This window comes from Polypterus senegalus, chromosome 2, assembly GCF_016835505.1.
Source record: "Polypterus senegalus isolate Bchr_013 chromosome 2, ASM1683550v1, whole genome shotgun sequence".
Classification (NCBI taxonomy): Eukaryota; Metazoa; Chordata; class Cladistia; order Polypteriformes; family Polypteridae; genus Polypterus; species Polypterus senegalus.
In genome coordinates, this window is record NC_053155.1 from 266,882,248 (window position 1) to 266,908,753 (window position 26,506).

Here is a 26,506-nt window from a genome sequence, read left to right on the forward strand (position 1 = left end):
CTTTTAGTGTGGAGGAACTCAGTAAACCTCTGGCGTTATCAGAATTACTAGATGCTATAAAGTCACTTCAAGGCATGGAAGCAGCAGGCCCTGATGGCTACCCTGCAGAATTTTATAAGAAATTCTCCGCTCAGCTAGCTCCCCTCCTATTAGCAACATTTACAGAAGCCAGAGACAATCAAACTCTTTCTCAAAATTTTCACCAAGCATTAATCACTGTTTTTCCTAAACAAAATAAGGACTTATTACAATGTGCATCATACAGACCAGTTTCACTTTTGAATAATGACGTTAAGATACTCTCAAAAATCCTAGCTAGAAGGATGGAGAAAGTGTTTCCTTCGGTAATATCACAAGATCAAACAACACTTATCTTCAAATCTTCGACACCTGTTTAATGTAATATACTCACCAACTAAGTCAAACACCCCAGAAATATTATTATCATTGGATGCAGAAAAAGCATTTGACATGATTGAATGGAAATACCTTTTTACTACATTGGAGAAATTTGGGTTTGGCCTGAACATTTGTGCATGGATCAAACTACTGTATACCAATCCAGAAGTTTCAATTTGTATCAACAACATTTGTTCAGACTACTTTAAACTAGAACGTGGTACCAGGGAAGGATGGCTGGGGACCATGTCACCGCTGCTGTTTGCAATCGCCATTGAACCACTGGCAATACACTGTGGAAATGCTGATCAGATAAAGGATATTATCAGAGAAGTACTGGAACAGAAAATTTCTCTATATGCAGATGATATGGTACTGTATATATCAGACCCACAAAATTCTGTGCCTGCAGTCTTAACAGCACTCACAGAATTTCAAAAGATCTCTGGTCTCAGAATTAATCTGAATAAAAGTGTACTCTTTCCAGTGAATTCTCAAGCATATAATATTAGATTAGACACCCTACCTTTTATCATTGCAGAACAGTTTAAATACCTAGGGGTAAACATCACTTTAGTAAACATAAAGCTCTTTATCAACAAAATTTTGCCTTCTGCATGGAAAAAATTAAGCAAGACTTGCATAGATGGTCAACGCTTCATCTCACTCTAGCTGGAACAATTAACACTGTTAAGATGAATATTCTTCCTAAGCTCCTTTTTTATTTCAAAACATTCCAATATACATCAATAAATCATTTTTTAAGCAATTAGATTCAACAATAACCTCATTTATTTGGAACTCAAAACATCCACATATCTAAAGAGCGACCCTACAAACACAAAAGGCAGAAGGTGGCATGGCTCTGCATAACTTCCAGTTTTATTACTGGGCAGCAAACATACAAGCTATAAAAACCTGGACACAAATAGATGAACATGCACAGGCCTGGGGCCTCATGTATAAATGGTGCGTAAGCACAGAAATGTTGCGTAAGAACTTTTCCACATTCAAATCGCGATGTATAAAACCTACACTTGCCGTAAAGCCACGCACTTTTTCACGGTACCTCATACCTTGTCGTACGCAAGTTCTCCGCTCGGTTTTGCAGACTGGCGGCACCCAGCGTCAAAGCAATGCTACTGTTCCTGTGTGGTTACACCTTATTTTCCTGACGCTGCTTTACAAATACACTGAAACTAGCCGCATATTTTTTATTATTGTAACGCATCTGATTGTAATTAACTTGTAACAATATAATGGTCCAGGGAATAGCCATAGTATTCCAAATACCATAACTGCTTTAGCGTTGTTACTCTCACTGCACCTTCTTCTTCTTCTTCTTTCAGTTTCCTCCCGTTAGGAGTTGCCACAGCGGATCATCTTTTTCCATATTACTCTCACTGCACCACTTGGAGTATTTATATCACTGTATCTGAGTGTGAATCACAGCAGCAGCTGATCGTAAAAAGAATTATCGGTATACAGCTCCAAGGACACACTGTCTCAGCCACGGCAAAACGTTTCAATGCCTTTCCTGTATGGACCTCGTGGTTCAGAAACAGTTTCATCCCAAGAACTTTAAATGCACTTAATCAATTGCTTCTTGTAGAACTGTTTGAACTTATAAGTACAATCACCCTACTGTAAACTTGCACTACAGTTATAATATCGCACAACCTGAGCCACTTTATAAAGCGCACATTTACATATGATGACGATATCATTTTTAAGGTGAAATGCAGCAAAATATGTTTATTATATTATACAGATAAAACTAACTTCATTTAAATAATCTATATTCTTCACTGGGAGTGTCGTGAAGGATAGAGCAATTAAACATGTACTATGAAGATATTTCAATGTTCCTTAAACGTTTTGAAGAATCTGTGCTCTAAGCTTACAGATGGCTTAACTTCTATTACAGAGCTGATTGTGTGGTGATTGGGTATTTGGAGAAAGAAAAGCAAGGACTGCAGTGGCGGCTATGCCAATATATATTGAATATAAAACAGAAAGAGAAAATAACAACACAGCTAAAAACGCAGCAACAAATTTCGGCAAAAGTTAAATGCTTGTGTCATGAGCACGAGGTGGCTATGCAGTGTCTGCAACGGACGTGGCCATCCACTGTGCATAAGCTACCTTACTGACATTGGCGGGTGAAGGAGCCACCGATTCTTCCTCTATCCAGTGGCATCACAAGCCTAGAGCCGCCCCTGAGTACTGCTGCAATATATTATTTCATCGAAGGTCACACACAATCACTGCGCCGTGAAACTCATGTTTAATAATGTGCTTTAACTCCTATCATCATAAAAATGATATCACATATACATCTCAGTATTTTAGTTATTCAGAGAGCTGTAATATCATGAATGTAATGGATTCTGTGTTCAGTTGGAGGAAGAGAGCCGGTTTAAAAAGCAAGCAGTGATTCACACACATAGAGCACATAGAAGATCAAATACAAAACAAAGCATTTAACGTGCTACTTTAATTACAATGTGATTTGAGAAACTGGTTAATTAAAAGATTTTAAGGTGAAGCTTATGATGTTCTACTTTAATGACAAAATAAACTATGTGATTAAAGTGGAAATGTCGAGATTGAAGTTGACATTTCGTGCTTTTTCCCCACTGTGTGCCTTTTTCTCTCTGTACCCTAATAAGCTTTCATATGATACTCAGACAGTGGGCTACAACTCGCCTTTTCACGGCGACTTTCATGTGTGACTTCTTTTTTATTTTATTTTTTTTTATTTTTATTTATTAATTTTATTACAATCAATACATAGCAATCAAGTTTTTACAAAAAAAGAATTATGTTAAGAACAGATCGATCCCCACCCCTGAGAGAGAGAGCAAGCCAAACGGTGTAAAATTTAAGGCTTGTAAAAATACCTAAATTAATAAATTCTCTGTGCTTTATAAACTTATTTTAAAATATTACTGATTAGATCCTGCCATGTTTTGAAAAAAGTCTGTACAGATCCTCTAACTGAGTATTTGATTTTTTCCAATTTTAAATAGTATAACACATCAGTTTCCCACTGACTTAAAAGAGGAGAGTTTGGGTTCTTCCAGTTTATCAGAATAAGTCTGCGTGCCAACAGTGTAGTGAATGCAATCACAATTTGTTTGTCTTTCTCCACTTTAAGCCCTCTGGAAGAACCCCAAACACAGCTGTTAATGGGTTAAGAGGGATTGTGAGACCAAGGCTGTCTGAGAGGTAATTAAAAATTTTTGTCCAGAATAATGTTAATTTGGTGCAGGCCCAGAACATGTGACCTAGTGAGGCTGGGGCTTGGTTGCAACGTTCGCAGGTTGGATCATGCCCTGGAAACATTTTGGAGAGTTTTAGTCGAGACAGATGTGCTCGATATATAATGTTGAGTTGTATAATTGTATGCTTTGCATATGGAGCTTGAGTGAATTCTCTGCATTGCTACTTTCCACTCCTTTTCTGATATATTAATTGAGAGGTCATTTTCCCAGTGTCCTCTTGGATCTTTGAAAGGAAGGGATTGTAAAATGATTTTATATATTGTAGAGATGGAGTCTAATTCCTTGAAATTGAGCAATATTTTTCCAGCGTGGATGAGGGTGCAAGATGAGGAAAATCTGGAAGGTTCTGTTTAACAAAGTTCCTGATTTGAAGATAGTGAAAGAAATTTGTAGCTGGAATGTTAAATTTGGAATGTAATTGTTCATAGGATGCAAAGACGTTGTCTATATAAAGATCTCTAAGCAAGTTAATTCCAAATTTTTCCAGATATTAAAACTGCATATGTTTGTGAAGGTTGAAAGAGGTGGTTCTTTGCAGGGTGCCACAGAAAGAAGCTTCTCCGTCTTAAAATGCTTTCTACATTGGTTCCAGATTCTAAGTGAGTGGAGCACAATTGGGTTATTAGTGTATTGCCGATAACTTGTGTTTATTGGAGCGCAGAGCAAGGAATACAAAGAAGTACTGCAGGATTTTACTTCTATTGCGGTCCAAGCCTGTGTATGTTCTTCTATTTGTGTCCAGGTTCTTATCGACTGTATATTTGCCCAGTAATAAAACTGGAAGTTAGGTAGAGCCATGCCGCCTTCTGCCTTTTGTCTTTGTAGGGTCGCTCTTTTGATGCGTGGATGTTTTGAATTCCAAATAAATGAGGTTATTGTTGAATCTAATTGCTTAAAGAACGATTTATTAATGTATATTGGTATGTTTTGAAATAAAAAGGAGCTTAGGAAGAATATTCATCTTAACAGTGTTAATTCTTCCAGCTAGTGTGAGATGAAGGGTTGACCATCTATGCAAGTCTTGTTTAGTTTTTTCCATGCAGACGACTAAATTTTGTTGATAAAGAGCTTTATGTTTACTTGTGATGTTTACCCCTAGGTATTTAAACTGTTCTGCAATGCTAAAAGGTAGGGTGTCTAATCTAATATTATATGCTTGAGAATTCACCGGAAAGAGTACACTTTTATTCAGATTAATTCTGAGACCAGAGAGCTTTTGAAATTCTGTGAGTGCTGCTAAGACTGCAGGCACAGAATTTTCTGGGTCCATATATACAGTACCATGTCATCTGCATATAATGAGATTTTCTGTTCCAGTCCTTCTCTGCTAATCCCCTTTATCTGATCAGTATTTCGACAATGTATTGCCAGTGGTTCAATGGCAATCGCAAACAGCAGCCACGTTCTAGTTTAAAGTAGTCTGAGCAAATGTTATTGATGCAAACTGAAGCTTCTGGGTTAGTATACGGTAATTTAATCCATGCACAAATGTTGGGCCAAACCCAAACTTCTCCAAAATAGTAAAAGGTATTTCCATTCAATCATGTCGAATGCTTTTTCTGCATCCAATGATAATAATATTTCTGGGGTGTTTGATTTAGTTGGTGAGTATATTACATTAAACAGGCGTCGAAGATTTGAAGATAAGTGTCGGCCCCTAATAAATCCAGTTTGGTCTTGTGATATTACGAGGGAGCACTTTCTCCATCCTTCTAGCTATGATTTTAGAGAGTATTTTAACGTCGTTATTCAGAAGTGAAATTGGTCTGTATGATGCACATTGTAATAAGTCCTTATTTTGTTTTGGAAAGACAGTGATTAGATAGATAGATAGATAGATAGATAGATAGATAGATAGATTAATGCTTGGCGAAAGGTTTGTGGAAGAAATTGGTTATCTCTGGCTTCTGTAAATGTTGCTAATAGGAGGGAGCTAGCTGAGCGGAGAATTTCTTGTAAAACTCTGCAGGGTAGCCGTCAGGGCCTGCTGCTTTTCCACCTTGGAGTGACTTTATAGCATCCAGTAATTCTGATAATGACAGAGGTTTATCGAGTTCCTCCACACTAAAAGCGCCAATTTGTGGTATCTGTAATTTATCCAGAAATGCATTAGATTGTATATTGTCTTCTTTAAACTCAGTAGTATATAGGGATTTATAGTAGTCTCTAAAAGTGTACATTATATTTTTGTGTTCGATGATTTTATCTCCGTTCGTGTTAGTAATTACCGAGATTGCGTTGCATATCTTGCTTGTGAATTTGTTGCGCTAAAAGCTTATTAGCTTTCTCCATGTTCATAATAATGATGTCTGGATTTGTAAATTAGTTGTTCGGTTTCTTTAGTTGTCAAGAGGTTTAATTCTGAATGTAGAGCCTGCCTCCTCTTATGTAGAGTCTCGCTTGGTAGTCTGGCATGTTCTTCATCTATTTTAGTAATTTCGCTTTTATCTCTGCTACTTTCTTCGCTCGGATTTATTTCTGTGGGAAAGATATGAGATAATCTGTCCTCTTAAGAAGGCCTTAAGAGTTTCCCAGAGTATTCCTGCAGAGATCTCAGGGATGTATTTGTCTCTAGAAAGAATTCAATTTGTTTGGATATAAATTCAGTACAATTCTCGTCAGCTAATAGAAGCGGATTGAGCGCCATCTGGGGTGAGTGTATGGGGCTTAGTAATTTCAGCTCCAAGATCATCGGAGCATGGTCTGAAATAACAATAGCATCGTATTTACAAGATTTAATCTTAGGCAAGAAGTTATTATCTATAAAGAAGTAATCAATCCTTGAGTAGCAATGATGTACTGGTGAGTAGAAAGAATATGTTCTTGAATTTGGGTTTAAAAACCTCCAGGGATCTGATAAGTTGTGATCAGTTATAAACTTTGTAATTATCTTTGCGGTGTTAGTTGCGTTCCCCTGTGGAGGAAGTCTTATCTAAAAGTGGATTTAGAACACAATTAAAGTCCCCAGCCATTATAAGTTTATGAGTGTTCAGATTGGGAATGGATGCAAATAAATTTTGTATAAATTCCTTATCATCAACATTAGGTGCATAAACATTTATCAAAATCATTTTACAGTTAGATAAGTCTCCCATGACCATCACATATCTCCCTTCAGGATCCAATACTACATCTGATGCTACAAATGGTACTGTTCTATGTATGAGAATTCCCACCCCTCTAGTTTTCTTTGTAAAACTAGAATGGAACATTTGGCCAGTCCAGTCTTTTGCAGCCGGAACTGATCCTTACTTAGTAAGTGGGTTTCCTGTAAAAATACTATTTTAGCATTTAGACCTGTTAGGTGAGAAAGTACTTTCTTTCTCTTTAATTCGTGATTCAGGCCTTTAACATTCCAGCTTACGAAGTTAACTGTCCCATCATGGAGACACTGATTCTGAGTTTTTGGTGTCATTTATAGTCTTAACTGGAAGTGAAATAGTTTAGGTCTTAATTTCCTATTCCCCCAAGAGTTGTTGCCATGCAGCTTATTATTACGTTGATAGTTATAATTATAAAGATTGAGATGATAGATTAGATATAGATCAAGCCTGCTCTCTTTCTCTTCCCCCCTTAATTTTGCCTCCCCAGGTGAGGCTAAAACCCACTTCATGCAGTCCCAGTCCTCTGACATACCCAGAGACAGAGCACGTCCAAAGCACATCAAGCCCCCATGCAGTGGCGCTTTAAGGTTAAAAGATAGAGATATCTGTTACCAATATAGTCTTTAAAAGAGGAAAAAAAAAAAAAAAAAAGAATTTTGCACTTAATATATATATATATATATATATATATATATATATATATATATATATATATATATATAATCTTCATCAATTTTAGTGCATTAAGATGATATCCCCAGATAATAAACCCAGGTGATGGTGTTAAAGATGTGTCCAAAACAAGCATAACAAGTCTTAATGCAGTAATAGCAATAACAGCAAACCAAGGGTATGATATTGAACAGTCTCATTTAGGGTACACATGAAATAATTAGAAAAGAAAAAAAAAAAAAGGAGGAAAACGTAATTAAGCACAATAAAACATAAACATTTAGCGCCCTAGTAATACTAAGTAATAATAAGTAATAAGTAAGTAATAATAAGAATATATGAGAATATATGCTGATAAAAAGACCCGTATTTTAAAACAAATAGATCAGACAGTAGATTATTAATCCTAGCATTATCATTTACCGCCATGACTCACAATTATGTATCAGAATAGTCCCGGGATCAGCTTTCTTAATTCATTTTCTGCTTCTTCCTTGCTAGCGAAGACATAGACTTCTTTTTTATTTCTGGCACTGTGCGATTTTGTGAACATGAGCTTTCAAGTTTCTCCAGCACGCTATGTCACTCGATCAACTTCCTTTTGTTGATTATACCACGGTTTATTTGAACAAATAGTATGTTTTTCCTTTGCCTCCACTTGGTATTCGCTGAATTTCTTATATTTTCCCCCGTGCTTTTCCCATTGTCTTTTCACAGAAGGCTGAGCTTAAGGGCAATTTATATTCAATTGCATATTCAAAGAGGCGTAATTCTGGGAGGAGTTGGGGGTGTTACATAAAGCGCGTGCACGAGCGTTACTTTTCACGCTGAACGGGATTTATGTAGCGGAAGAACATGGAAGTTGGAGTACGCACAGATTCCTGCATCTGGATTTTTCTGTGCGTAAGCACATTTCGGCTTTTGTGCTTACGCCATGTTATAGTGCGAATTCTACGCACGGCGTTATACATGAAGCCCCTGGAACATAATAGAACTAAAATCCTGCAGTACTTCTTTATATTCCCTGCTCTGTGCCCCAATAAATGCATGTTATCTGCAATATACTAATACACTTATACTAATAACCCAATTGTGCTTCACTCACTCAGAATATGGAACCAATATAGAAAGCATTTTAAGATGGAGAAGCTTTTATCAGTGGCACCTCTGCAAGTGAACCACCTCTTTCACCCTTCGGAAACATATGCAGTTTTTAATATCTGGAAAAAATTGGGATTAACTTGCTTAGAGATATTTATATAGACAACGTCTTTGCATCCTATGAACAATTACATTCCAAATGTAACATTCCAGCTACACATTTTTTTCACTATCTTCAAATTAGGAAGTTTGTTAAACAGAACCTGCCCAATTTTCCTCATCTTGCACCCTCGTCCATGCTGGAAAAAATATTGCTTAATTTAAAGGACTCAGACACCATACAATTATTCAACTCAAATTTATATATCGAGCATATCTGTCTCGCCTAAAACTCTCCTAAATGTTTCCAGGGCAAGATTCAATCTGCAAATGCTGCAATCAAGTCCCAGCCTCACTGGGTCACATGTTTTAGGCTTGCACCAAATTAACATCATTCTGGACCAAAAATTTTAATTACCTTTCAGACAGCCTTGGTGTCACAATCCCTCCTAACCCATTAACAGCTGTGTTTGGGGTTCTTCCAGATGGGTTTAAAGTGGAGAAGGACAAAAACTGTGATTGCATTCACTACACTTTTGGGCACGCAGACTTATTTTGCTAAACTGGAAGAATCCTAACTCTCCTGTTTTAAGTCAGTGGGAAGCCGATGTTTTATACTATTTGAAATTGGAAAAAATGAAATACTCAGAGGATCTGTACAGATTTTTTTTCAAAACATGGCAGGATCTAATCAGTAATATTTTAGAATAAGCTCTTAAAGCACAGAGGAAGCAATTATTTCTGTATTTCTTTTTCTTCTCTATTCATCTCTATTGGCTTATCAAACTCATCAATTTAGGTATGTTTACAGGCCTTAAGTTTTACTCCGTTGGCCATGCTCTGTCTCTCAGGGGTGGGGGTCGACTTGTTCTCAATCCTACTTTTTGTAAAAATTGATTGATTTGTATGGAATGATTGCAATAAAATTAATACAATTTCAAAAAGAAAAAAATATATTTTCCATCCTAAGCTAAGGCTAAATGCGCCATGTGTCATTAATGGTAATCACTGAGTTTTCAATCAGTAAGTTATCAAAAATGTCAAACTTTTTTCACATCAAATGACAATGTCCTATCTCTTGTTGCTGAACAGAGAATGCGATTCTCCATGCCCAAAATAGTATATGGTACTCGAGAATACCACTGTTACATCCCTACAGAAGATAGCAAATGCAAAGTCAGACAGGTGTCTGGTGAAGACAGTCAATTGACTGTCCAAATATTATACACTGAAGCAGCAATTGAGATCCTGTCCTCTCACAATCGTACTCTTGATGGATGAGATGTGTCTCTCACATTAGACCAGTGTCCTACTAGAGGCTATGTTGGGTGTATGTATGATGGAAAATGTTGGATTGGTATAATTTGTGACAAGAGTGAAGTGGAATCAGACATCCTGATATGTTTTATGCATCCAAGCTATCCTACACAGTCTTTCCATTGGCCAACTAGAGACGGTATTTGTTCCCATGTCACTGCACTGCTTAGTGCACCTACAATGGTCAGTGGGAGGCAGTACCATTTTCATCTCAAAGACAAAGATGCCCTACATTCTGCACTTCAGTTGAAACAGAAATGAAATGGGACACATCCTTGCTGCTGCAATATCAAGATGTTAATATTGCATTGTGACTAGTGTTGTATTTAGTGATAAATCAAGCAGCTGTTGTTCATGTGTTGTGCTTAATGTGCCTTTGGTGATCTATTTTTTCCATTAATACTATACCCAAGTTAGTGATGAAGAACTTGATGATTATCATTACTGACAAATAGTGACTTTATCCCATGTTTAGAATGGAAAATAAAAATGAAAGATTCACATTAGAAAAGTAAGAATTGTTTTTTGAGAAAGAAGGGGCAGTGTGGGATACAGAAAAATAATTTTAAAAATATCTGTACATTCCCACAAGGCATTAAGCTGGTCATACCCTGATGCAGTTTCTTGTTTGTTTATAACATTTTTAAAAGCACTGTGTAGGTATCTAAACATGGAAAAAAATCTCAGCAGGCTGAATCAATTAGAAGTATGCTTTCTAAAAGTCCAAACATGGAAAAGCCAAAAACAAAAATATTTTTTCCAGTTTTGAAGGTCTGCTCTTATCAAATGCTGTCATCTGGACCAAACATTTCAATTTTGTTACATACTGTACTATACTTACAAAGGGTATGCAAAATTCTACCCCGATAGGTGCTTTAGTTTTTGAGATTTGTCCTTGTGGAATTGATGAAAACATAAAGCTTTGTCCAATCTTGGAAAGTATTGATCTTACATCAAAATAATTTTACAGGGTATCTCCCAGATAACATGGGCACCCCTGCTATTTTTTTCAGAAATTTTTGAGACCAAAGTGCATGGGATTTCAGGAAAATCAGTTGATTTGACATGGAATTACCCCTAATGATGTCCTAGTCATTTACACCTAATCCAGGGCATCTACTTCTAATTTTAAGAATTTAAGGTAGTGATGATTGTAGGGGTGTACTTACTTTTTCCACATGCACAAATGTGCATTTATGTTTATTTATACTGCAATGAACTACAAAATGTAAATGAGGGGTAATGTTTGTTTTATCACTTTTACCTATAGATACATTTTAAATGAACATCAAATCTCAGTATGTCTACATATGTTAAAAATGTAAACACAAATGTATATGGTGCTGCGGTGGGCTGGAACCCTACCTGGGGATTTGTTCCTGCCTTGCGCCCTGTGCTGGCTGGGATTGGCTCCAGCACACCCCCATGACTCTGTGTTAGGATATAGCGGGTTTGATAATGGATGTATATGGTGAACTTGGGATATTTCACATAGACATTAACTCAGCTGGTATTTGAAATTGTTCTTGTGAATGTCATTGTTATTATTTTGATATAGGATATCAATAATGATGTACAAAAAAAAATGTGCAGTATGTTTTAAAACTAAAAAAGTGCCATCATCATGGATCAAGTCTGACATTTAGGCACTGGAATGATAAAACAAGGATAAACCATAAAAAATAATTGCATTTTTTAAAGTCAAAACAGTGCTGCTATAGAGTACATGTACAGTATACATCACACCCCATGACAAATATCATACATATATGGCCATGTTAGCAGCATCATAGGACCCTGGGTAAAGTAGTGCAATAGGGCCCTGTTTTGATAGCAAAACAAAAACATACAAAGGCATCAAAACATTGTGGGCCCCTATGCTCTTGGGGTCCCCGGCCAGTGCCCATATGTTAAGGTGGCCCTGCAAAATAGTTTGCAATATAAAGTTACAATATAAAGTCTCATTTACATTAACACATTTAAGACTTCAAAATTACAAAAAGTACACATCAGTTAGTGATATTTAAATGACATTTGTTTGACGCCTTACTATTATTAATGCAAAATAAACTTTTTTTTTGCAAGTTAGAAAGTTTAGTCATATAGTATCATTCAGGTGCTCCATGGTGAAAGTGATATAATCGTTGGAGCATTTTCTGTTGTTTATTTGCTTCATTAAGGAGACAGATATATTTTTGTTTTTTGAATATTTTATCACATGGGTGAGAGTGACAGAAATTCTCTGTTTGCGTAGTAGGCTCATGCAAGTTTAAATTCTGATGCTGGTTGCTGATGATCTGTTTTGCTAACAGTGACTGCTAACAAACAAGCAAACGAGAAAAATACTGTATTCTAAATCTACAAGTTTAAGTGACCTCTGTAAAGTTAAATCTGATACAGTAAACTAATCTGTGATTGAAACTGAATAGAATGTTTGCTGCTGTTTTAATGATATGCAACAAGAAAGAAAAGGGACTGCTTAGGGCATAACAAATTATAGTAGTCGTTGATCTGTCTATTTATTTTTTTAAACCCAGGAGGCAGGTAGAACCTATCCCGGGCAAGGAATGGGTGCAAGAAGCCTGACCATCACAGGATGAATACACAGCTCAGTTTGGAATCGCCAATTCACCTAACCAGCATGTGTTTTGACTGCAGAAGAAAACCAGAGCAAACTCACTCGGGTTTGGTTTACAAGTCTTTACCCTTTGGGTGCAATTTCCTGCATATAATATGGTTATAAAATGGCCTAAAATATGAAGGGTGATTTGGGTGTAGAGGACTAACAATAGAAGTGAACCCTAAAAAGCTCGACTTCCTATATAACTAGACATCAAGACAAGTCGAATGATAAAAGATATGTGGGTTTTTTCTTGTAACGTTGAATCCGGGGCATCGAAAAAACACACAAACAAACATAAATAGCTAAGTAAGTAGATAAATAAATAAAATAAGTGATTTCAGATTGTTTCATAAGCAATTCTTATGAACACATCGATTTCTACGACATAGCCTTCATCAAGTGCCCCTTAGTAAATAATTCCTAAACTACCGTCCTCCCGTTTGCCATTTGTGTATGTTTGCACAGCTCAGTACAGCGACGGGGCGAACAGGAGTCGGTACCAGGAGAGTTGAGCTCAAGGCAGAAACCAAATCCGGCGGGCCACCACGGTACTACCGGACAATTTCTAAGACATACCTCAGTAAATGTTATTTTAAAGACGGAAAGAAATTCTTAACCTAAATATGTAAGTGCTTGATTAGAAAGAAAAAATACGTAAACGAAAGAGACAGGAAAGGGGTTTATGAGATAGATAAATAAAACAAAGCGATGTCCTCAAAATTTAGCAGAGAAAATTCGTGCTTATTTTGCTGGTGGTGCCCTGCGATTGATTGATCCATCGTCGTGAATGATAGGTTCTCTCTCGAGGAGTCCCGGTGAAGTAGCAGACGCGTTGTTGTTTTGGTTGGATCGGTTTCTACCCACAATGCAATGCAGTGCTCATGCTCCGCGAAGTGGCTCCAAAGGAAGGGAAAAGCAAAACAAAACAAAAAGACAACAGCGCCGTGGCCTTTGAGGAAGACAAGAAAAGAAAAAAACTTTACTAACCGAACAACTTTTTGAGGTGCTATAACGTGTTTTAACATTTTTGAAACAAAGAAAAAAAGCAATGCGCGTCCGATATTTTTTTGCTCTCTAGCAACCGGTGCCTTTAAACATTTGAAATACCTTCTTACTGTTTGACTTCTCTCTATGTTTGAGACTCTTCCGGCGGTAAAGGAGGTGGTGGTGGTGGCGGTGGCAGCGGCGGCGAAGGCAGTGGTGCCATGAATAGCGGACACCCAGCCTCAGCAGTGCAGCTGTCGGGAGTCGGGATTCCCGGTGTCAAGGTGAAGTATTGCCGATACTACGCCAAGGATAAGACTTGCTTCTATGGAGACGAGTGCCAGTTCTTGCACGAGGACCCGTCCATGGCAGGCCTGGTTCTCCACAGCGGCGGCAGTCCCGTACCGCTCTCACTGTCCACGGGTGCTCCTGTTTCAGGATACACCCTTGGTGGAGCGGGGCCAAGCCCCGGAGCAGCAGGGGCTGGAGGAGGAGGCGGTAGCGGAGGACACGGTGCAGGTGGAAGTGTCGGTGCAGGAAGCAGTATTGGTGTCGTGGGGCCGAAAAAGAACGAAAACATGGGGTCGGCAGGACCAGGGTTGGAGGCGTCGCTACTCACTAGTAAGTTTTTTTTTGTTTCTATTACAGTAATAGTTGATTATCTGATTTTATAACCAGAGGTTTTTATATCATGTTTGGCTGAAAATGTTATCGGGCCTTTAGGCGAGTTTAGGGTAAAAAATCAAGATCGAGGCTTTATTTCGGGCCTACTTAAAAATCTTTCAGTCGTTAGTCAACAAACACGTAAAAACTTGGCTAATGCATTTTTTTATCCGTGTTAAGTATTATTTCGGAACAAGTTGTTCCCACTATTAACGTCTGCTTTTGATTACAAGATTTTATTTTCAGTGACATCGTTAATGTATCCCTGTCTCTCTCTCTCTCTCTCTCTCTCTTTCATCATTTAGTCACTCACTACACCTATAATGTATTATATATAAAATAAGACTTTTGTGGCCATGCTCTTTCGTTTGTCTGATAACTGAAACATATACAGAGCATCGTTCGAGCATTGATGTAACTTTGATTGAGAGGCAGTATCACTAGTGGCTAGTTGTTTTTACGATTTGTCAGTGCGTATTTTTTCACTTTCCATTTAATTCCACCGTGATTTGATTGTGTGATCCACTTTGGTTCTGTATTGCCTTTTTTTGAAATTGTCACTTTCTGAAATTAGCGCTGTTACGGAAGTACTGTGATTGGCTGAACTGACAGGAAGAGTGCGACTAAAATTTTTCCTATCTGACTTGTCTTTTGCGTTTGAAATTATCCTGCTCTTCTAGTTTTAAGCATGTAACTCAGTTTAATTAATTGATGCATTTCATTTATGAACGGAAAGTGTAACAAACATGCACTCAAATAAAGCTGCATTTTAGTAACATATTTCCAAGTCTGTGGTTGTGTATGTAGAAAGGTTTACGTTTAAAAATTTGATTCAACCAGACAGTACCACTGAGGTTTGCATTTCTGTTTTTCCTTGGGATAACACCTGTACAATACACTAAAAGTAAATGTAAGAATTGAAAATAAAACATTTTAAATATAATCTGCATCCTCTTTAGTCAGACACATTTTGCCGGACACTTTCTCATTTCATTGTGATTTTTCACTCACTCGGAACACTTAAGTCTTCAGCTTGCACTGTTCTCTGTTTAATTGTGGCACATACCATACAAGACTGAAACATTTCTTTCAAAATCTGGGACATTACCGGCTGATTTTAATATACAGTGATTCCTCCTCGATCGCAGGGGTTGCGTTCCAGAATCCCTCACGAAAGGTGAAAATCCGCGAAGTAAAAACCATATGTTCATATGGTTATTTTTATATATTTAAAGCCCTTATAAACTCTCCCACACTCGTATAAACATTTCCTGCACAGTTGTACAGCATAAACCCTTTATATTTTCTTAGATATTGGGTAAGATTCGTTGAAATTATGTATGTAAACACACTGTTTATATACAGTAAAACCTAAATATTATTTTAAAGATATAACATGCACAACAAAGGAGAGCGTTACAGCCCTTCTAAAGGAGCCACTTCAGGCGACTGTGTAGTGCCGCCGTTGTTCTTCTTCCGGCAGTCTTCAATCCAAATCCCTAAAGCAGATTCCATCTGGGCTACTGTCTTATTACATCTACTTACAACTCGTTTTGCGCCCTGGTTAAAGGACACTCCGGCCGTAGATCTTATATTCTTTTCCTCCTTTTTAAACAAAGTGAATCGTGGACTCCTTGATGCTGTAATGGTGTCCTACAGCAGTGTAGCTGTTCACTCCCTTCAACATTTCAAAAACTTTTACCTTTTCGGCAATCATTAGCATCTTCCGTTGGTGCTTCGGCGCAGCCCCTGAAGCAGTAGCAGGAGCCGATCGTTTTGGAGCCATAATGAAGGGCTTGATTATGCACAAAGATAAACACAAAAGAGCACAAAAGTTAACTCTTTACACAGCAAAACATGTTGATGCAGAATGAGCAAGACGAGACTTCCTGGTTAACGCAGTGCAATTGAATTCGGTGCTCCGTCGCTGAGCCAATCAGCACACAGGAACTTAACTCTGCGCTCTGATTGGGTAGCTTCTCAGCCATCCGCCAATAGCGTCCCTTATATGAAATCAACTGGGCAAACCAACTGAGGAAGCATGCACCAGAAATAAAAAGACCCACTGTCCGCAGAATTTCTGCGAACCAGTGAAAAATCTGCGTTATATATTTAGATATGCTTACATATAAAATTTGCGATAGAGTGAAGCCGCGAAAGTTGAAGCGCGATTGATTGATTGAAAACAATGATTAGGTTGCATTAGATAAGACTTTTTAAAATTTAATGTTCATGTTTTTGCAGTTAGTGTTTTTTAACATCATAATTTAATGTTGACAGTCAATTTACCAGCTTGCATCTGAACAATACAAGGACATATGAACTATATAAAAGTTAAACTTGAAAGATCTTCTTCTATAATATGCTACCATGGCTGTCAGTTTGTCTATCCAGGATTTTAAATTAAATGTAGATCACAAATCGTTTGACCTATTGACCTGAAATTTGGTACATATACAGTGGTGTGAAAAACTATTTGCCCCCTTCCTGATTTCTTATTCTTTTGCCTGTTTGTCACACAAAATGTTTCTGATCAACAAACACATTTAACCATTAGTCAAATATAACACAAGTAAACACAAAATGCAGTTTTTAAATGATGGTTTTATTATTTAGGAGAAAAAATCCAAACCTACATGGCCCTGTGTGAAAAAGTAATTGCCCCCCGAACCTAATAACTGGTTGGGCCACCCTTAGCAGCAATAACTGCAATCAAGCGTTTGCTATAACTTGCAATGAGTCTTTTACAGCGCTCTGGAGGAATTTTGGCCCACTCATCTTTGCAGAATTGCTGTAATTCAGCTTTATTTGAGGGTTTTCTAGCATGAACCGCCTTTTTAAGGTCATGCCATAGCATCTCAATTGGATTCAGGTCAGGACTTTGACTAGGCCACTCCAAAGTCTTCATTTTGTTTTTCTTCAGCCATTCAGAGGTGGATTTGCTGGTGTGTTTTGGGTCATTGTCCTGTTGCAACACCCAAGATCGCTTCAGCTTGAGTTGACGAACAGATGGCCAGACATTCTCCTTCAGGATTTTTTGGTAGACAGTAGAATTCATGGTTCCATCTAGCACAGCAAGCCTTCCAGGTCCTGAAGCAGCAAAACAACCCCAGACCATCACACTACCACCACCATATTTTACTGTTGGTATGATGTTCTTTTTCTGAACTGCTGTGTTCCTTTTAGGCCAGATGTAATGGGACATTTGCCTTCCAAAAAGTTCAACTTTTGTCTCATCAGTCCACAAGGTATTTTCCCAAAAGTCTTGACAATCATTGAGATGTTTCTTAGCAAAATTGAGACGAGCCCTAATGTTCTTTTGCTTAACAGTGGTTTGCGTCTTGGAAATCTGCCATGCAGGTCGTTTTTGCCCAGTCTCTTTCTTATGGTGGAGTCGTGAACACTGACCTTAATTGAGGCAAGTGAGGCCTGCAGTTCTTTAGACGTTGTCCTGGGGTCTTTTGTGACCTCTCGGATGAGTCGTCTCTGCGTTCTTGGGGTAATTTTGGTCGACCGGCCACTCCTGGGAAGGTTCACCACTGTTCCGTGTTTTGCCATTTGTGGATAATGGCTCTCACTGTGGTTCACTGGAGTCCCAAAGCTTTAGAAATGGCTTTATAACCTTTACCAGACTGATAGATCTCAATTACTTCTGTTCTCATTTGTTCCTGAATTTCTTTGGATCTTGGCATGATGTCTAGCTTTTGAGGTGCTTTTGGTCTACTTCTCTGTGTCAGGCAGCTCCTATTTAAGTGATTTCTTGATTGAAACAGGTGTGGCAGTAATCAGGCCTGGGGGTGGCTACGGAAATTGAACTCAGGTGTGATACACCACAGTTAGGTTATTTTTTAACAAGGGGGCAATTACTTTTTCACACAGGGCCGTGTAGGTTTGGATTTTTTCTCCTAAAAATAAAACCATCATTTAAAAACTGCATTTTGTGTTTACTTGTGTTATATTTGACTAATGGTTAAATGTGTTTGATGATCAGAAACATTTTGTGTGACAAACAGGCAAAAGAATAAGAAATCAGGAAGGGGGCAAATAGTTTTTCACACCACTGTATACTACGTGATGTCTACTATTCTCTTCCGGGTTGATGATTGACCTCCAAGGTTATTCCTCTATTTATTTTATTTTAGAAACAACTCTTGGCAGCAGCCCTACCACCTTCTCCGCCACTTCCCCTACCTCTTCATATCGTAAATCATTCTTGAGGCAGATTGAAGACTTAAGTGAAAAATTAAGAAAACGTACTGAGTAACTGCATCATAAACACTAACTTAATCAGTTTTAACGCAGAATAATGCAGATGAAAGAATAGAAAAAGCGGGCCAGTAGGGTGGAGAAAAGAAGAGCTGCTCGGGAAGCAGCAAGCGCATTAACCTCTGAGCAAACAAATGTGAAACGTACAGAGAAAGAGTATGAAAACTATGAATGCAAAATTAGGTTAATCAGTGTAACTTTCTTAGGCTTGAGATGTGCGTAGTAGTGTTGGATCAATACTAACATTTTGACCTGGGTAACAATACCAGCTTTGATAAAGTAGAACCACTAGCATAACAGTTCCAAAGCAAATAATGGATAAGTTTGGATTTTTAAAAACGGTAAGATGCAAAATTAACTGGCAATTCACGATCAACAGAGCAAACACAGGTGTAAGTAACACTGAATGCTAAAGGGCGGCAACTGCTTCAGTGTTATTCACTTGTGTATTTATTAGCAAATAATGGCTTAAATAACCTGAACATTTAACAGAGAGCAAAATATTAAAACATCAAGATTAAAGTAATGAATTACTTTTTTATCTTATACAAGTGTAATCTAGCTTTTGTGGGTTCACATAACACAACATAGATGTAGTTCATTAATAAAATAAAGATGCAGAGGAGATTGATCTGGAGAATATTCTGACTTTTTTTTTAAAGTTAGTCCAAAGAGAGCAACACCAGCTAATCTTCTGGTTTTGATTTTTTTTTTGGAGTATCTCCTTAACTGTGGCAACACCCAGTGGACAAGATACTTTCAGCACCTATTGTCATAAAGGTAAACCCACTCCAGTAAAGTACAATACCAGCAGGTGTTTTATACATGTAACACATTTAGGGCAGTGTTGGCTGTAAGAGGAAGGTGCCTGGAAAGCTTCAAACTTTACTGTTTACAGTAATCGGCAGAATTGAAGAAAAGAGACAAGAAAACAATTCTGGCAGTGTGAAAACTTTTGACAGCTACACTTTGGGAGTAATTTTTTTTTTTTTAATTTTAAAGAGGTGTAAGAGGAATGTTGCACTAAAAAGCCTGGTGTGACTTTTAAAAAGAGTTTTTGGGTTGTTGTTGCTTCTAATTTTCTTGTCATTTTGTTTAAAATTTTGCCTCCATTGCTGCCCATCACTTCCTTCACTTTACTGTGCCCCAAGCCTCCACTTCCAGAAAGTTGCTAGTGTGCTGCTGAGGTGTTCGTGCAACCTGTTTATTTATCCTTCTTTTTCTTTGCTATCTTCATCAGATCATCATCAGCCGTTCTTATATTTGCTCATATTTGGACTTGCGTCCATATTGCAAAAAGTGTGCAGAAACCCTTGCAGCACACACTGTGTCCTGAGCAAAGGTTTTGTCACTGAATTGCTGAGGGTTTTGTACGGAAGCATATTAGGACCACGGTGAAGGAAAAAAAAAAATGTCGAGATGTTGACTTTATTCTCGGCATTTCCACTTTAATCTTGACGCTTATGACGAGAATAAAGTCGACATGTTGCTACATAACTTATGACGGGGTTTGAGAAAATCTAGTAAATTAAACATTTTATGATGTTTAGTTTACGATATTCTACTTTAATGACAAACTACAAGAATAAAGTCAACATGTCGAATTTAATCTCGAGATAAACGACGAGAATAAAGTGTAAATGTCGACTTTATTCTCGACATAAGCATCGAGATTAAAGTGGAAATGTCGAGAATGCGTACCTGCCGTAGTGCAAGTGTGAACTGAATATCCAACAGGCTTTCCCTTTCCTACTCAAAAGTCTTATTCATAGGTACGTAAAAATTTTTTCAAATGTTTTGCCAACATGAGCAAAAGAAGTGTTCAGAAAACAACACTTCTCAGTTATTTCAGAAAAGAGACGTCACAAACAAATGAAGGTGCGGCATCAACTCGTCATGTTGCAATTTCAGACAGACATTGCAGAGGCTGGTCCATCAGGGGAAGTCACTTCAGCACACACTCTGACAATTGATAAATCTAAACACCGCTTATCCGGCATAAACAAACAATGGTTTAAAGATTTTGATTGGCTAATGGTCAAAGAAAATGTTATATTGTGCTCATTGTGCATGAAATACTCAAAGAAACACCCCCCAAGGAGGGATTACTTTGGGTAAACGTGTAATACACAAGAATTCGAAAAGAAAGCTTGCTGGACCATGAAAAAAGTAAAACGCACATTGAGTCTTCTGCTGACCTTTTAGGAAAATGTGTACTAGAGCAAAGTGTAATCGGTCAAATTGAAAGATCTGTATCTGTGTTAAATAACTTCTAGAGAGATGCCTTTGTGAGAGCTTTAAGATCCATACATTGTTTGGCAAAAATGAGTTGCCACATACAACGTTGTTTGAAAAGCCGTTGGAACACTGTAAAGAAATAGGTTGTTCCTTTTTACAACATCTCAATATTGGTAAAAATGCACATTACACCTCTGAAAGAATAATGCAAGAGCTGCTGGATGTCTTAGCATCAGAAATAAAATCTAACATACTAAAAAATATACACACAGAAAATTTTTTTCAGTATTCTATGTGATACAACCACAGATATCTCAGATGTAAAACAATTATTTATTTACATTAAATATGTTTTCCAGGTCACTAAAGAGGTCAGAATTAGTTTTGTATCAACCCGCAATATGATTGATGGCAAAGCGGAGACTATAACCAACACACTGAGTGAGACTATGGACACTCTAGGCTTGAAAACTGCTAATCTGGTTGGACTAGGGTTAGATGGAATGGCTGTTATGATTGGGAAACAGAAAGGTGTGGCAAAACTGCTTGGAGATAAAACATCGATTCTGGACTCTTGGTCAACTGCCACTGTGTAAACCGCCGATTGGCACTTGCAAGTGCCCAAGCAGCAGCTGCTGTACCTTATTTAACAAAACTGAACATCTTAAGGCAGCTATTCTATTTCTTCCAAAATTCTTCAGTTAGGATGGCTCGTTTAACGGAAATTCAAAATATTCTGAACATTCCCCAGATTAAGCTGAAAATGGCCAGTGACATTAGATGGCTGTCTGATGACTTTGCAGTACAGTCACTACGACAGTGTATGATGAGTGATCTTCTTGGAAGGCCCAGATCCTGGGGACTTTGATTATGGGAAAGCTGCAGACAACTGGGCCTCTAGGAAGAAAAGAAGAATAAATATTTAACTGAAGACACCGTCTGCATATGCAAGTTGGCTTTGAAGAATTTTTTTTAACTTCATTAGGTTTCCTTACTTTTTTTTCCATTGTTTTCACTTTTCTTCCCGACAGCGACAATACTTGTGCCTCTTGGTTTATTTAATAACAATTGTTATTTAAAATTTTTGTTAGGGTTGCAGGATCCTGAATTGGATACTTCTTAAATTTAAAATAAAAATATTCTGGCCTAAGTGTCAAACCTTAAAAAAGGAAGTCATATTGAGCTTTGGAAAATAATTAATGATAATTAACTAATAAAAATAGTGCACATTTAAATTTTCCCCACCACCAAATTTCCCCGTCCCATCCCACCCGGCTACTTTTTCTTGCCACCTGGCTGGAAAAAATTTCTGGGGAGAACACTCTATCATATATCCTCCCTATGACATTTGCCACTTGATTAACGTACAGAGCAGCCAGTCTGAGATCTCTTTTCTTCTAACACACTGGTCATCCTGCACGCACGATCAAACGCAAAACTCTGGCTATCAAAGTGATCTAGTTAGCCTTCCAATTTATATTGATTAAAGAAGGGATTTAAAAAAAAAAAAAAAAAAATTGTTTATGGGGTGGATGTGGAATTGGAAGAGGAATTTTTTCTCTCATAATGTCACAATCGAAGTGCGTTTGTCTGATCTTTCAATCTATCATTGCTATTCCAAAGAAGGAAAATGTGGAAAGACACATTCGAACTGTTCATAAAAACTACGAAACTGACTTCCTTCCGAAAAGCGATCTGAGAAAGAGAAAGGAGAGGGAACTAAAATCGCAGTTAATTGGACAGCCGTCATTTTTCACTCGGCTAAATTCAAAAGCAAAGGTAGACACACCGAAGCTTCGTTCTGGGTGAGTTACTCGATCATTAAACTTAAGAAGTCCTTCCAAGATGGAGAGATGATAAAAGAGGTCTTCTTTGAGGCAGATGGCTAGAGAGAAATTAGAGAGAGATTTCAAGACCCCTGGCCGGAAAAAAGGAGTTTCTCCTTGTCATTAAACTTGCGGAATACAAGCAACTCGATAACAATCAATGTCCGCTAGACTTGCCATTTTTTTTCCTATCTGACCAACATGTTGAATGAGCTTAATTTACAGCTGCAAGGAAAAGAGAAAACCATGGTCAATACGATTAGCTCAGTTATCCATCCATCCATCCATTTTCCAACCCGTTGAATCTGAACACAGGGTCACGGGGGGTCTGCTGGAGCCAATCCCAGCCAACACAGGGCAGGAACCAATCCTGGGCAGGGTGCCAACCCACCGCAGGACGCACACAAACACACCCAGCACATACTAGGGCCAATTTAGAATCGTCAATCCACCTAACCTGCATGCCTTTGGACTGTGGGAGGAAACTGGAGCGCCCGGAGGAAACCCACGCAGACACGGGGAGAACATGCAAACTCCACGCAGGGTGGACCCGGGAAGTGAACCCAGGTCTCCTAACTGCGAGGCAGCAGCGCTACAACTGCGAGGCAGCAGCGCTACCACTGCGCCACCTGCTGCCCCGATTAGCTCAGTTAATGCTTTCAAATGAAAAATGCAAAATCTGTCCTCAAAAATGCATCGCCTTGATTTGGGGAACATCCAAAACCTCGCGTCAGAGCTGGAGACGCAATAGAAGGCGTGTGCGCAACTTGACAGCATACGCTGCACAGAGCAGATTGAAAATTGTCTTTTAGACTTTGACAGACGGTTTCAAGACTCAGCTTTACTTGAGCCAATCGCTACATATAAGTGCTGTCCATTTAGGGAAGATGTTGAGGGTGATTCACCCTCATCAGAAATTGCAACACTGTTTCACCTAAAACTCCTCTACGGTGGAGGATGAGATTTTGACAGTACAGGATGATATTCAGCTGAAGTATGGGAACTTACTCACAGAGGAAAAGTACCCAAACATGAGGAAATGTGCTACTTCCTTGACTGCATTATTCGGCTCTACTTATTTATGCGAGTCAGCGTCGGAGTCGAAGACTCTTTACGTTTTGCGACGGCTTGTGGTTCGTTTATTTAACAGCCTGGAGATCGGGGTAATTACATTCATGGCATTCACAGTCTGAATCAGGTTCGATCGCCGAGAGGGGTGCAGTGAGTGTGTACACCTGATGAGCCCAAATAAGGGCGTAACACGTGTTGCGTGCTCTTTGCGTTATTTGACTGTAAACTATGCAACATTCTATGATCTGCTTCTCGCAACTGAAGAGGGCACCGTGGTGGATGTTTGCCAACTTGCCGACCAACCACAAGTGTTATCTGGTAGGTAACCACCCGTACAATCAAATTGTGGTTCAGACTACGAATGCCATGAAAGAAATTACCCTGATCTCCAGGCTGTCAAATGAACAAACCACACGCTGTGGCGCAATGTAAAGAGGGTCGATTCCCAAGAGGGGTGCAGTGAGTGTGTACGCCTGATGAGCCCAAATAAGGGCGAAACGTGTTGTGTACTCTTTGCATTATATGACAGCAAATGTATTGTTGCTACATCTGATTGGTGAAACTTAGTCTTGTGATTATTCTTGCAACGTCAGATTGGTGAAACAGTCATGCAGTAGATCCACTGGCGGATTCTCTCTGGCAAAGATATAGTGTACTGTATCTAATGGGGAAAAAAAGTTAACAATTCGAGTGTTGCCCAATGTAGCGGGGTAAGAGTAGTGTTTCTTCTTTACAAATGTACTCAAATAAATGTAAAGAGTATGGTGCAGTAAAACTACTCTTAGAAGTTCAATTTTTTAAAAAAAGTTACTCAAGTAAATGTAATGGAGTAAATGTAACTTGTTACTACCCACCTCTGGTACTGTGACATGGACAGCATGAAAAATTTTGCATTTTTTGGCTGGGTTCTGGAGCTGTTCAGTGTGTCCTGGTTCCATAACTAGATGGTACTGCAGATTAAATAGCTTTGTGGTGCAAAATGACTTAGTCATTTTGCATGCAGCCAATTTTATATTGCCTTGAAGCTAATAGCCATAGCTCAGTCTGGTCTGTCTTTAGAAAATTAGATTAGAAATATCTAGACGAGAAGAGGCCATTCAGCCCAACAAAGCTTGCCAATCCTTTCCACTAAATTCTTCAAAAAAAAAACCACCAAGTCTTGTTTTGAAAGTTCCTAAAGTCTTACTGTCTACCACGCTACTTGGTAACGTGTCTACGGTTCCTAATGTTTGTGCAAAATTTACCCTTTTTAAGTTTCCAACTGTGTCCCTGTGTTCTTGATGAACTCATTTTAACACTAGAATCCCTGAAGCCTACGAAAAGTTGTAATGCTGTGCCATCTTAAATTCCTTTGCACCTCTTCATCAGCTTTTTTGTTTTGCAAATGTGTCAGCCAGCATAAGCAGCCTGCTAATCCATTCCCCACCGACACAGCTGAAGTTCTTCCAGCTCAAGTCTATTTATCTGGGTTTGTCTGTTCTGTTCACTTAACAGAACAAACTGGTCTGAATGAAAACCTGCTGCCTCGGGGGGACTAAATTGAACCCCAATCTAGATAGTGTGAACATTAATACTGGCTTAATTTTTCAATTTTCTTGAACTTTGTAATTAAACCAGTACATACAATATATACTGTACTTTTGAAGGCTTATAGGTACTAGTGAAATGCACATTAATTAAACTTTGTGCAGTGCATAGATCTCATTGTGGACTAATTAGCTCTTTCTTCATAGTGCCTGTTTGCTAATGGCATTACGTCTTCAAGCTCACCCTTTCATTTGCCTTATTAGCAAATTATTTCCATTTCTGACTTCAGCTGCAGGTTGCAGATAAGTAGAATCATCTCATCCTTTGGTCAAAGACACAGCACTTTTAATAAAAGCAGTATAAAAAACAATTTCAGTCACATTTTCTGTTATAACATTACCAAATTTTACATAATGCTGGAATGGTACCATTTTGGAAATTTGTAGTGCTCAGCACTGTTACTTAGAAAGCATGTGAATTAACAGTTCATTTAGCGGTATTGCATACAACGAGAGCAATTTTAGAATGACGGCAGCTTAGTTTTTTGGAGAGTGCATCTGCATATACTGCTACATTTGCTCCCACTAGGCCAGTCATACAGTGTATTCACACCATCATTTCCATATTTAATACTGTACTACATTCTACTACATTCATGATGGGTAACACGGTACAACACCCTAGTACTACAGACATATTTAATACTGAAAAATATCGAGAAAGTCCACTCCTTACAACCTTTGTCTGAAATTTTTGTTAATAAGAAAATTACTGTCTTCCATTTCAAATCAGAAATGACTGGTTTTAAGAATGACTTCTTCAAATAACTAACATTTCATGTATCATATGAGAGATTTTGAAGTTTTACTGTATGAGTGATTGATTATTGCAATACATCTCATGGCTGTTTTATCTCATGACTCTATTGTAAAGTTTTTAAGTTTAGCCAAGCTTTAATTTTATCCATGATAGTTTAAATAACTGCTATATTATAGCCTGGTACAAAATAAATTGTTGTTTGAAATAAATTACTTTTTTTTAATGTACTGTGAAACCTTCGACCCGAAGTAATTTCCCCCATAGGATTGTATGTAAATACAATTAATCCGTTCCAGACCGTACAAGCTGTATATAAATATGTTTTTGTAAAGATTTTTAAGCGCAAAAATAGTTACTTAAACCATAGAATGCACAGTGTAATAGTAAACTAAATGTAAAAACATCGAATAACACTGAGAAAACCTTGAACAGAGGAAACTAACATTGCAAGAGTTCACGTTATAGCCTTACAAACCGAGTTTTAAGCACAGGAAAAAAAAGGATCATTTC

General features: G+C 38.0%; 1 protein-coding gene and 1 long non-coding RNA gene across 3 annotated transcripts in view; one reads left to right on the plus strand and one right to left on the minus strand.

Annotated features, from left to right (window-relative positions):
- LOC120523847 overlaps positions 1 to 13,803 on the minus strand; it is a 34,536-nt gene extending 20,733 nt beyond the window's left edge. The window contains exon 1 of the long non-coding RNA XR_005632708.1: positions 13,710 to 13,803. This is a non-coding gene — a long non-coding RNA (uncharacterized LOC120523847). The remainder of the gene's footprint in view (positions 1 to 13,709) is intronic.
- Positions 13,782 to 26,506, plus strand: part of pan3 (poly(A) specific ribonuclease subunit PAN3) — a 214,232-nt gene continuing 201,507 nt past the window's right edge. For both annotated transcript variants that reach the window (XM_039745503.1, XM_039745505.1), the window contains exon 1: positions 13,782 to 14,207. In XM_039745503.1, coding sequence (XP_039601437.1) covers positions 13,808 to 14,207 — 400 coding nt within the window. In that variant the 5' untranslated portion in view covers positions 13,782 to 13,807. The remainder of the gene's footprint in view (positions 14,208 to 26,506) is intronic.